The 13,372-nt window shown below is 41.8% G+C and overlaps 1 protein-coding gene across 1 annotated transcript; it reads right to left on the reverse strand.

Annotated features, from left to right (window-relative positions):
- Positions 1-11,352: 11,352 nt before the first annotated feature.
- Positions 11,353-12,923, reverse strand: LOC141003591 (histone H2A.Z). Its single transcript, XM_073474972.1, has 5 exons — positions 12,836-12,923; positions 12,453-12,530; positions 12,177-12,290; positions 11,947-12,076; positions 11,353-11,641 (listed from the first exon to the last, which is right to left on the reverse strand). Exons 1-5 carry the CDS (start codon positions 12,836-12,838, stop codon positions 11,580-11,582), a joined length of 387 nt encoding a protein of 128 aa, XP_073331073.1. The 5' UTR covers positions 12,839-12,923; the 3' UTR covers positions 11,353-11,579.
- Positions 12,924-13,372: the final 449 nt, after the last annotated feature.

Consider the following 13,372-nt stretch of genomic DNA (forward strand, 5'->3'; position numbering starts at 1 on the left):
TGACAAATCACAGTCTGATGAAATACCTTCTACAATAACTCACACTCTCAGAGTGCTTTCTTCTGTCGTTGCTAAATGTGAGGTGATAAAGTGAATGTTGGTTTAATTTGTCCAAATAAAAAATCCCAACATTCCTTAAAATACAACCTTAAATCCTGAGTTTCAAAAGCTACAAATAAGACAGTGATGTAGTTCCACAAGTACTTTGATGCACAGCAGCACAGTGTTTAGTGTACATGTCACATTAAAGGTGCAATGAGCCACTATGGAGAGAGAGAGTTGATTGTTGAGTCTCAATACTTCACCAAAACACATATAAATGCCAACACTAACTAAAAGTTGGCCATGTCAGAGTTGTCGGGCACACTAAATAAATCTGCCACAGTTCACCTGTTTCACCAAACTCACCTCCCTCAGGTCATGTGTTCCACTGCATCACACACACGATTTAGTGCCGTGGTTGGTGCGATCCTATTGCAAGATGGTCTCTAGGTAATACTTGGCTTTTATTGTCTTAACTCTGGCCATGAGTCCTGTGTGGGAGTGTGGCAACCTGTGGAAACACGAGCCATTAATGATCATATGTTCTGTAAATAATGTTACGACTGTATTTGAAGGTGAAATCAAAAGGTTAACTCCAACAGTTTGACACATTAAAGTGTGTTTACAGGAGTTCATCTGCAGGTGTGAAAAGTAGTATAAAGCCTTCTGTGGCTCCAGAGAAAGCTAGATGGAATCTGATAAATTGCCTCCAGTGGTGTCACTCAGAGACTAAGTTGCATTGTGGGTAATGTAGGCAGCCAAGTTTTCAAAAGGAAGAAGAATGTGTGGAATAAAAAAGGGGATATCTCTTCTGCTGTATCAGTTTAGATCATGTGTTTTTATGTGTTAGAAGACCAGTGGACAGCTTTTCAACACCTGGAGCCTACATTACCCACAATGCAATTTAGCCACTGTGTGACATCACTCAGATTCCATGCAGCTTCCTTTGGAGCCACAAAAGACTTTATACTAGCTTTATCACATATTCAGTCATACTCCCCAACACCTGTAAACACACTTTATTGTGTAGAAAATGGTGGAGTTACCCTTTAAAGAAGACATTCAACTCATCATAAACACGTTTTCTTTACTAGGATTACATCCTCTTGTTGTCCACTAACTCATTTTAAATCAGATGAAGTTTGTGTATTGTGTGTAGCTGAATAATGACTGTAAGTTTATACACATAGGGCTGCGGCTCATGTAAATCAGTCGTATCAGAGCTTCTTTGAAGTGTTTATTCATATTTGCCTTCGCAGCCTATTGCTGTCTCATCCGGTGGGGAAGCTGACAGCAAAATGAAGACCACCAAAGCATGCACGCTCTGTTTGCAAAGGGATTTCAGCCCCCTGACCACTTGGCCATTGTCATCAAATTTGCACAGAGCTGCAATAATTCAAAGACACTTATCATATGCTTTTGGCTTGCTTGTGTCCCCCGTTTCCCCCTGTGGCCAATCGTGTTGACCTTCCTGTCAGCTCCCCCTGTGGAATTCTGGGTGGCGGTGCCTTCCTCCCTCCACCCCCTGCTCACAGAATGCATACAAATTAGCCTTTCAAATATCAGATCAAGTTATGTAAAGAACAAAAGCAAGCAGACTTCAAAGGGGAGGAACGAGGAGGGATGCTGCACGCAGAGGCTTCAGCCAGCGCTCTCAACCGGCCCCGTCCTCAGACGCCGTGGTGGATTTGATTATTGTTTTTAACTCCTCTCCTCCTCCTCCCTCTAGCTCCCAGAGACCCCCTGCACCACCAAAATGGGTCCAGCCTTTTGGAGCGAATCCCAATCCCAAACCTGGTCTTTGATTTCAGAGGGCTTGGCACTGCTCCTTCTCCCCCTGCTTTGTTCCTCTTGATGGATCTAGGCGGGCCGGCGAACCGTGACCCCTGCCAGCCCACCCCGTCTGTGTGAGTGCACACACTCACACACACACACACCAACAGACAATGCCAAGCCACCACAGAGCCCAACAGGAAAGGAGGGGAAAATGGAGAAAGAAAAAAAAATGTCGACAAATGTGCTGAAAGCGTCTGTGAATCAAAGTCTCATCCCGGACAGAGATTACAGGCGCGGTGAGTGTCGTTGCTGCTTTCATTGTGTCTGTTCTGATAAGTTAGCCATGTGTGATAGGCGAGGAGGAGAGTCTGGGCCGCTGCCTATTCAGCTGCTCTGAACCACCTGCCACCAGATGGACCCGAGTGTGAACTCGAACAAGGAAGAGGGGAAAAAAAAAACACTTCAATTCCCAGCCCTCCCGGCAGCCGCCTCATTTTCTCCCTAACTGTGTTATCAAACCCAGCATTATATCTGCTTTGTAGTGTGCTCGGCGCTGAGTTGACAAAGCTTTTACAGTCGCTCGCTGCGGAACATTTCATGCTGGGAACTTTTTTGTGTACTGAGGCCAAAAACAAAGCAGCTGCTCATCAAACAGCTTACGAGAGGCTACAGGAAATCACTGAGATGTCTTTCACCCACCATCATGTGGACGATCCTTCATACTGATGCACAGGTCACCTCAACCTTCACGAAACATCGTCAACTCTGTCCCAGTCTATATGAGAGGCCATATTGTAGAATGTATTTTTTGATTATCTAGGTGCTATATGAATACTGTGAGAGTATCAAAACACTGAGAAATACACACAGTCTGCACTCAGAAACTGTGCCTTTAAACCAGCTGTCAGGACTTCTGTGACGTTGTGATGTCACCACTACCAGTCGGCTCCCTGCATGACTGTGGCTGCAAAAACGCTGACAGAGCTGAAGCAGAAACACAGTGGGCGGTGCCTGCTCAGGCCGTAGACAGCTGACCAATCAGAGCAGACTGAGCTTTCCTGGAAGGGGGGCCTTAAAGAGACAGGTACCAAAACAGAGCGTTTAAACAGAGGGTGAATAGAGGTGCTGCAGGACTGGACAACAAGAGTTCAATGATATGTTCTCTGAACATTAAAGCATGTAAAAATGTCCTAGTAGTGGTGGCTTTAACTCTAAACCTTTAATTTTTTTTAACTTGGGTCCATCATTTCTATTTGTTATGGTAACATTACTCTCACCAGTCATCGCAGAGATCTGTTGGTCTGTAAACTGTGATGGATGTTTACTGGTCACCTTTGTTTACATCTCTAAATAAGTTTGGCTAACTGGGTACCAACCTGTCTGACTGTGTGACTGCTACTGACTGATCATGTCTGTTGCCTCATCATCTTCCCAGAGCACAGCTGTTAACTAGGTGAATGTAGTTTATTACTTAATGACGGACTTTACTACAAAAATAAGATACTTACTGTAATAACTTACCTTTTAGCCACTAGAGGGCAGCAAAACACAATAAAATATTATCATTATCGTGTTCACAATCAGTTTCTTATTTACATGTCCAGCAGCAGACACGGAGCTATTCATTTGGAGTCATGTTTACTAAGGGTAGACTGATTATCAGCCTGCCGATTATTTGTATCTGTGTTTTTTGTGTCCAATTGCTGATAAAATAAACTGATTTGAAATGCAGTAGTACTCTGGTTCTGATGCAGCGTCCTCTGTCTGTCTGTAGTCACCACCCTGTGGTCTCACTCAATGTCCCGCCCACAGCACCATCTGATTGCTTACACGTCACAAGTAATAGCCTTTCAGCACTGAATAATCTGAATCTGCAAAGTATCTAAAGTTATCGAATGAATTTAGTGTAATGGAAGTATAAAGTAGCAGAAAAAGACACAAATAAAGTACAACAAAATTGTTCATAAGTTCAGTACTTGAGTCAATTGTAGTTAGTTACATTCCATCAGTGGTCATTCTCAACTTTGAGAATAAGATTTTTATTTTTACTGCAAATGTGTATCAGTTCCAATTATTGGTTATCAGTCTCCTTGATTACTAGTAATCAAAAAAAAATCATATCAGTCGACCTCTGTTCTGTACACCTGATGAGTCTAAGTCCTCTGCCACTCTCCTCTCAGCTCTGTTTCGGTCTCGACCGACTCCTGAGAAAAACATCTGTCTCTTTAGTTGTAAATGCTGCACTGTGTTCAGTAGTTAGTCTCTAACTGTGTCTGTCTGCTGTTTGCTGAGCAGGTAGTGTTGCTCAGAGCTTTATTCTCTGAAAACAGCTGCTGCTGATGTTGGAAACAGATGTGTTAGTCAAACAGAGGCCGAATACATTTTCAGGCCATAAAACCAAAACAATGTGCTTAAAGATGTTAAAAAGCTCCGTAGATTATCGTCTAAAGAGCTGGTGATTTTCTGTGTTTGTCAACGTCATCATGTGATCCAGTGTAATCAGATCTGAATTAAACAATCAATCGATTAGAGCAGCTTTAAATATTTAAACTTAGTTTCTTGTATTTTAAATTTGTGTTCAGGACATGAAATACAAGCAGAGAATGAATGATAGTTAAGTTGCCACACATGCTGTGAGTCAAGTGTTTATATGGATATTTATAATCTCATCTGTGCAATACAGGCAGGGAGTGCTCTCCTGGTCAGTAGAATAAATCAAAGCCTGCGAGCTGGTTCAGTCGGTAAACTCCGTCCACTTCCACACGATCATGGCGGTGTACTTAAACCTCTGCCCACTCTCCTGCTGCATGCCTGCTGTCACATTATTCACCTGAGAGCTGTGCTGTCGCTACTGCTCTTCATAGCGTTTCATAAGCATCACCTCCACCCGCAGCATCATCAGCCTCCTGAGGTGGAGGTGGTATAGTCACTCCAAACTCCCTGCTGTGCTGAGCTCTGTGTTTCCACCACACCACACCAAATATGAACTCTGTATATACTCTGCATTCACATGTGAGCTGGTGGAATTAACTGTACAGTATGTGATTTCCGTCATTTTATTTATAGACTGATGAGAGGAATCTTCTCAACGACTCACATCTGACTAGTTAACCAGATGTTTTGTTCTGTGACTTTTTGTGCTTATGACATGATAATTGAGATATTGAGATATCAGCCGTAGAGATGTCTGTCTTCTCTTCAGTATTATGGAACTAGATTCCACTCAGCTTGTGGTGTCAAAGCACCAAAAAAAAAACCCACATGAAAAACTCCACAACAATGACTCTCTCCAGAAATCATGACCTAGATACTGAAGATAATCCACAGACCTTGTTGTGAGCAGTTTCATGTGGGAACTATTTTCTTCCTGTATCACTGTGCAGAATGAAGTGTGCATATGAGCTCATTCAAACATGAGACTGACGTGAAATTCAAAGACATTTTTCAAAAATACATACAAAATACATGGTTTTTATGTGTATGCTCCTTTAAAGTCAGAGTCAAGGTTTTAGTGTACATACGGTACAATATGGGACATTTGTTTCTTACATGTCTGTCAGTAATGTCACTGACTCAGCAATAGTACAGTTTGTACTTCAGAGTATAAAATGCTGAGTCTTTTCAGAGACAGTGAAAGTGAAGAGCGGCCTTCTTCACAGACAGTAAATTCTTGGTCTAACTTGCTGACATGCTGTTATGAGCTCTGTAAACCCGATAAATGTTAAAATCCATCCAGTGAGGCCAGATGTGCTAATGGCTTCCAGAGAGCAGCAGCGACTCGCTCCAGCCTGAAGGTAGGTAGGTGAACGCCGCTGTTTCACTTCCTGCACTTTAATTAGAACCAAATTAAAAGGAGCCCCCCCTCCCCCTCCTGCCCCCCATCTACTCTAAATTGACTTAATGGTTGAGTGGTGCCCTGGTTGGCTGGAGTGGGGGGGAAGCCTCATTAGCACTTCGCTTTTCACCAGGCCTACTAAACAAATCATCAATGGCCGAGCGGACAGATGTGCTTGTTAAAGACTCCAAAGGTTAATTATGGATCAGACAACCACATTTTGAAGTTTCTTTGCACCATTTAGACTTTTGGAGAGGCTTTTGATCCATGTTCATCCAGATACTAACACTTTGAGTCCTCAACAGTTAGGGTGAAGACATTAGTGCAGGTTTGTAGCTCTGCAAAGGTGCATGACTCCAGAAGTAACCAGAGCCAAAGAGCCACAGCAGAACATTTGGATTTGAAGGTTCAGTCAGATGAATATAAGGGGCAGCATAGCACCAGAGCAACAGCTAACTGCTGCTGACTGTAGCTGCTGTTAGTTAGCTCAGTTAGCTGTACAGCTAGAGGTTCAGACTGGGATCTCACAGTGGTATTACACAACAGGACAGGCCAGGACTAGCTGGTTAGCATGCTAACTTCAGTAGATAGGCTATCTCTGCAACACAGTACATAGATCTGTCTTTAACATAATGTCAAAATTGTTCTTTCTTCACACTCTGTTGACAATTTTACCTAATTAAAAAAAAAATTTCATTGCACCTTTAAGATACAATCCTTGATTAGTTTAAGTACCCTCACACTTCCTCCCAGCTGCTGGTTGATCATACACTATACCCTATTTTTCTAAAGGGAATTATGTACTTGAACTACTTCCTGTAGAACACGAGCTTTTGCACAGCACTACTGGGTTTTAAAGTCACAGTGAGGTTGCCAGATTTGTTAGCATTGCAGTTGTACAGAGACCAGAACCAAAAGCAGTGGTCACAGACCATATCTGGCAGCCCACACTGTAGTTAAAGGTGCTGCATAGAAGTACTACACAAAGGGATAAACTGTTGTCAAGAAATGTTCCATCACATACAGCAACCCCTCCTGAGAACACACACTCAAGACACAATTCATTTTTACATTTCTGTTTGTGAACAGACAAAATAAATGCTATGCAAGGCTAACTACGCTCAGCTCAGTACTTAATGCAACATATGAGACATGATTGAGACTGATCTCTCTTGGCAACAAAGCCATTAAGCTAATTTTACCGAGATGTTAAAGGTGCAATATGTAGAAATGGCCACCTTGCAAGTAGGCTACATTGTCCAAACCAATAGGGGGCAGCGCATGACCAGAGTAAGCACTAACTTCTGCTAACTGCAGCTAACGTTAGCTAGTTAGCTCAGTTAGCCATGCAGCTAGCGGTCTGGACTGGGAGCTCAGAGCAGCGCTGGCGTTTACACTGCTAGCACAGGAGGTTTTGACTGTGAAGGTATAGGGCTAGTTGGTTAGCATGCTGTCTTAGTTAGGTAATTTTTTAGTCAACAAATTCTTCCTAATGCATCTTCAAACTACTTCAGACAGAAGTATAGACTGTGAAAAAAAGCCAGATTGGTCTTTATGAAAAATAGTTCACAGTGTCTCCCTCAGAGCGTGCTGCTCATGTAAGAGCTCTACCCCCATGGAACCCTGAACAAAACAAAGAGGTCACACTCCGCCTCTGAAAATGAAAAAGTAGACCGAGTTGACCCCTTCTCATGATTGAACCGACTTCAACCATTGTGAGATTTGCTGCTGTGGCTTATGGGATCAGTTTACTAATTATTCCTCTCATTATTTCCTTATAAACGAGTCACAGTGAGGAGTGCACCCAGGTAGTGTTTGGACTCATTTGTCCAGTTAAGGACCTCAGTCTCTCCTGCATGTTTGATTAGTTTGGACAAGCCAGCAAGACCAGCTCCGGTGCTGCGTGCAAGCCAAGACTGTGTCACACACACGAGAGTTTTCTTAATTATTTTTAAATGTCACATCTGATTTCACTTACACAAAGGGTGAAAAGAAGACACTTTATTTTGCTAAATTCTTAGGCCAGTGCACCAACACATCATTAACAAGGAATTTGTGTGATTTTCTCCCTATTTGTCTTTATAAAATACAATGTGCAGAGTCATGATTTCAGTAAAAGTAAGTAAAAATAAATGGACCCATGAAACTCCAGAATGTTAAAGGAATAGTTCAACATTTTGGGAAAAATGTTAATTTCGTTTCTATTTGAGAGTGAAATGAGACAAGCAATATCAATCTCATGTCAGGGGGAAACAGCTAGCTAAAACACCTACCTGAGCAGTAAGTTGTTGTTTGAGAGCTGCATCCTGGAACTATATTGAACTCTTCCACGAGGAACATCTCCTCCCTGTCAACTAAAACACCATAGATCTACTCATTTGCTGTCTGCCCGAAAGTCGACTGTTTATTGGCTTCTAAATCTAAATGTGCAGCAGCTCGATCCACCACCACTGAACTGACACATGTTAAGAAGAAGACGATACGCTCACTGACACCTTACAAAAGAATTATGGACAGTATGGATGTAAGATTGACATATTAATAATTACAAATAGAAAATCTGTGACAATCAGTTGCCTCTTGCTGCCTCTAAAAAGGGCTGTTCAAGTGCAGTTTTTCTTAAAGTGGCACTGAGTGTACACATCAGCCTTATGTTTCCAGATGTTGGGGAGGGTATTACTGCATAAGTGAGAAAAGGTCTTTAGTGACCTCAGAGGGAACTGTGCAAAGTCTCATAGATATCTTCAAGTAGTATCACTTGAGTCAGTGGTCTGAGGACAACAAATCTGAAAATGAAACAAATGGAGTTATGGGTCTTTGGGTCTAGAGTATGGCATAGTTAGGTATGGCAGCACCAATTGGACAAACCACACACAGAACTGCAGTAAAATTTGTTTAGTAAGTTTATGATTATGATCACATTTGCTAATTATTATCGCATATAGCAGTGCGTGGCCTATCCTAACAAAGCTTTTTTTTTTCATTAATTCACTTCAATTCAAAGGGGCTTTATTGACATGGAAATAATAAGAACAATATTGTCAAAGCATGAAAGACAATTTCTCATAATTATTGGACAGTAGGGCTACACAATAACAGCAGTATGCTGTAGCTCATCCTCAACACTCCATCTCCAAAAAAAAAAAAAAGATGGCGGACATGCTCACGCATGCACACCTCAGATCGCTTAGTGACATACCGGAAAATCTAATCACACTGTCGGTGATTAAGTAGCATTGTGGGTAATGAAGGCTTTGACAAGAATGAAGAGGCTTTATAACATTTTCCCCCTACGTTCTTCCCAAGTTTGTGTGTACCTATGAGTTTCAATAACATTAACTCTGTTCATGTCATTTGTGCTTTTGTTTGAGTGGCTCAATGTAGATGTAACTTCCAAATGAGGTTAATGATGGCCACACATTGTTTATGTCTAGTAAAGCTCCTGATAGTGGGGCTACGACAGAACAGCATCTCACCAATCTATGGTAACTTACTGATATTACAAAGGATTTCTGGGTAATGAAGTCCTATAAAAAAAAAAAATCAATTATCTCTTGCTTTAGCTGAGCCTTACTCAAATGCAAAATTGGTTAATTCAGCTTTTAATTTAACTCAAAGATGAGTCAGCGGCTGTTTCAAGAGCAGCTTCCAGTTTGCCACAAAATCCCATTCAAAGTCATCCAGGTCGATAAGTTGGAGATGGTTTTGTCCCCATAAATCTGCCTGGACACACACACACACACACACACACACACACACACACACACACACACACCTCAGATCTGCATCCCATTTGTAGTACAAAACTCTACTGTCTGGGATCAAGCTCAACATTTACCAGTGAATCAACCATTGTTGAGAATGTGATTAATGTCACTCTCTGAATGTGGGAATGGTATAGCTCTGCCTGTCAGTATTTCAGTTGGTTAAATCCAAATGATTTCTTTTACAGCTTGTGAGTGTCTAAATCACTGATGCCATTTATCCTCAGTGGGGACCCTGACTCTAATCATATGGGCCCATATATCAGAATAACTGAGGCCATGGCTGGTACCTCATACAGTAGGAGGTGTTACAGTGTCATCTAGTGGTCGTCTCATGCTATGATTGCAAGACGGCTGAGGAGGAAGTTGACCTGGAGACCTCTTCTGTCTAGAGCCAAGGGTGCTCAAGCGTTATGTCCTTTATATGGTGTTCTTTGGTCCACGAGTGCTTCGTAAAATAATGTTTAAAATGAGGATGAATAAAATATATGCTCTAAGTTGCCACAAAAAGGAACCTCCCTGTCAAATAGTTACTCAAATATTTAGTTATATTTAATCTATAAAATGTCCTAAAAAACACTGGATGACATCCTTGAGTTTTATATTTAAAGGGCAATTCCACCAATTTTACACATTAAAGTGTGCTAACAGGTGTTGGGGATACTACTGCATCTGTGAAAACGTAGTATAAAGCCTTTTGTGGCTCCAGAGGAAGCTGCATGTTATCTGATAAACTGCCTCCAGTGATGCCACTCAGTGGCTAAGTTGCATTATGGGTAAGGTAGGCACTAGGTATTGAAAGCAGTCAACTGGTCTTTAACTCAGAAACTCTTTAACCTAGAAAGTCTTATTTCTTTTACTTAACTATATTTTCTGCCTTTCATTAAAGGAGTTCAGTTTTTTTACATTTCATGTTTCAAAAACAAATATTCACTGCTTTGTTTGATAATGTTGAACATGTAATCTATACAATACTATTCATGCTACAGATCTCTTAAAGGAACAGTTCTCCCAAACAAAGATTCAGTCATCTCCTCTCCCCATGCTGATGGAAAATCAGGTGAAGTTTCGTATCCCACAACACATTTCTGGAGCTTCACAGCAATACAGCGTTCTAAACAACTCAAGAAGGACTTGTTAGAAATTTTTAAAAAAAAACTAGCTCCATACAGCTTGTCCAGTCTAATTTAAGTATCTGGAAGCCCAGAGATTCAAAATTAATTTGAAGTGCCAATGCTCTTCACTTAGCAGCTACAATGAAGATTTTGGCTTTAAAAAGGGTCTAACATCTTTTCATTTGGGATCTCTGGGCGTCCTGAGACATGGATTATGCCAGACAAGCTGCATGGTGCCATTTTATGTTTTACATTTTAAAACAAGTCTCCAGCCACTTCAGTTTAGGAGAATGCTGCAACGCTGTGTTGCTATGAAGCGACAAATGTTTAGTGGACAACGAAACTTCAACTGACTTTCTATGAACATGGGGGGCCTTTCATCAAACCATCTCATCTCAAACCTGGGAATGCAGTCAAACTGCCTTCATGCAATAAGCCAGTCATACACAATGTGCAAAAATGTTCTGACAGTACCAGTTCAGTTTTTATTCAGGAATCCAAAAATGACTACAGGGTCTTTCCCCAGTGTCAGTCCAGTAAAACTCAAAACATGCTTTGCAAGTCATGCAACTACACGAGGCTGAAACTGATGGTTTACTGAAGCTGCTTCCAAGCATGCCACGACTCTTTCCACATGCAGACTGTGGTTGTCCTTGGCTTTTTAGTGACCGGCGTGGAGTATTTCAAACTAGGACAATATTGACCACAAAATCCAAAACACATTTGCATCACCTACACTGGAGGAATCAACTGAATATCTAGTGCGGAACAACAGAAACAAGCCCATGAAAATGCAAGAACTGAAAGAAGAAACTGCAAATGCCCAGTAAGAGCTTTATTAAAACACCACTTTGAACATGGGAACGCCACAAAAGCAAGTTTCAACACAAAAACTGCAGCACCAGAAAAACAAAGAAAACACAAGAAATGAGCTTCTCTGAAGCCACTTTTAAAAAATACCCCAGGTGAGTAAATGCAAGCTCAATACAAAGGTGTTCTAATCTAAGACATTTAACCACTTGATGCAGACTTCCAGAGCACTTCAGGTTATACAGTCTTCTGCTGGCCCTTCTTTCCAATCAGAGACTTGTGGATGTGAGGGATCACACCTGGGAAACAAAAACAACAATGGATGAGCCGTTAACAGTGTCGAAGTCAAGCAGACACAGAACACTTTCCATTGTGTTGATTGTCTGAGCAATGGAGAATTGAGGGAGCGACTGAGACTACAGAGTAATGATTTATTGTAAAATGTAATTAAAGTGTTGTCAACTTGGGAATCTGTCACCATTCGTCTTTTTTGTGTTAATTTATAAAGAATAAACGTGTACACATTTGCCGTTTTACATGTTAAGCTTATTAAAGATTAACAACATTCACTTCTACATGCTAACAGGGTGAAAAGCGTCCTTACCTCCTCCAGCAATAGTGGCTTTGATAAGTGAATCCAGCTCTTCATCTCCTCTAATGGCCAGCTGCAAGTGGCGTGGGGTTATACGTTTCACTTTAAGATCCTTAGATGCATTTCCTGCCAACTCCAGAACCTGCGAGAAAAGCCCAGCTTTAGATAGTTACATACCAAGATAACAGCAGCTCTGCAGGGCCGATGTGTGTGGATAAGGTGCGAGATAAAAAGGACGTTACCTCGGCCGTGAGGTATTCAAGAATAGCCGCGCTGTACACCGCTGCAGTGGCTCCAACTCTGCCGTGGCTGGTGGTTCTGGACTTAAGGTGTCTGTGGATACGACCCACTGGGAACTGCAGCGATAAACACAGCGGGCATTAGCGCATATACATGACTGGCTCAGTGGCCTGTCAGTGAGAGACGGCCACCAGCTGGGTAACCTCTGCGACGTCTGATTGTTAACGTTAGCTTGTGTTAGCACGGTCGAGGAAATGAATGAATTTCAGTGGACAAACCTGCAGTCCAGCTCTCTGCGAGCGCGAAATAGCTTTCGTCTTGGTCTTCCCGGAGTCTTTACCTGCCTTACCACCAGCCTGCAAAACGCGGAAAGTGTTCAGTTTACAGCCACCAAATCTTGTATTACTGTGTGATAACAATGACTAGGGGTGGCCAGTTTTACCGCCCTCTTAGCAGTCTGGCCACCCTATTGCTTCCTCAATGCAGCCAATAACGGCAACTTAGCTTGCCTGCTAAGCTACTACAACAGCTAACGCTAGCGGCTACCAGTTAGCTATCCACCGAAATACACTGGCGGCTATTAAACATGTATTGCCAGAAAAACACCAGCAAAGACAGCTTATCGTTCAGATAGGTCGCTAAGATGACTTAAAATACTTACCATATTTAAAATCTACAAATAATTTCTGACGCTGTGGCCCAATATCTAGCTTCTTGTTATCGAGTACCGACTGTTGGTTTGAACTACAACCCCCCGCCTTCGATTGTATCTTATATATAGCCAAACTTTATCCGGGTAACTAAAGGGAGACCGCCAGCCAATCATATTTCGTTATGCGTTTCCTGCCGTGGCGTTCAGCCAATGAACAAGAACATACCTCACTTTGCGGGAAAGATGGCACATTTCCGTTCAAAGTAGTGATGGGTAATGTAGTTCTGACATTTAGACGGTCTATTCCCATTGTCTGTGTCATTTTAAAAGGACAAGTTAGTATTAATTCGGAAAACATTTTTTCTTTCAAAGGTTGTCTACTCAGTCTTGAGACCAAATAAAATACATTGAGTCTGAAGTTGTTGCCTCATCAAGTCAAGTTAATATGTTGACCGAAAATATGTGTAAAATTTGTTTGGACAAGCTTTATCGTTATATGAACGAAGACAGGAAAAACGCTCACTGACATTATATTTATGACAGTCG

Source organism: Pagrus major, chromosome 10 (assembly GCF_040436345.1).
Source record: "Pagrus major chromosome 10, Pma_NU_1.0".
Lineage (NCBI taxonomy): Eukaryota > Metazoa > Chordata > Actinopteri > Spariformes > Sparidae > Pagrus > Pagrus major.

Bases quoted from the DNA above. Each gene is read 5' to 3' on its own strand.
- LOC141003591 (XM_073474972.1), bottom strand. The intron at 12,077-12,176 runs GTAACGTCCTTT...CTTTTCTCGCAG, and splicing joins TTGAATACCTCACGGCCGAG to GTTCTGGAGTTGGCAGGAAA. The intron at 11,642-11,946 runs GTAAGGACGCTT...TTTGTTTCCCAG, and splicing joins AGCCACTATTGCTGGAGGAG to GTGTGATCCCTCACATCCAC.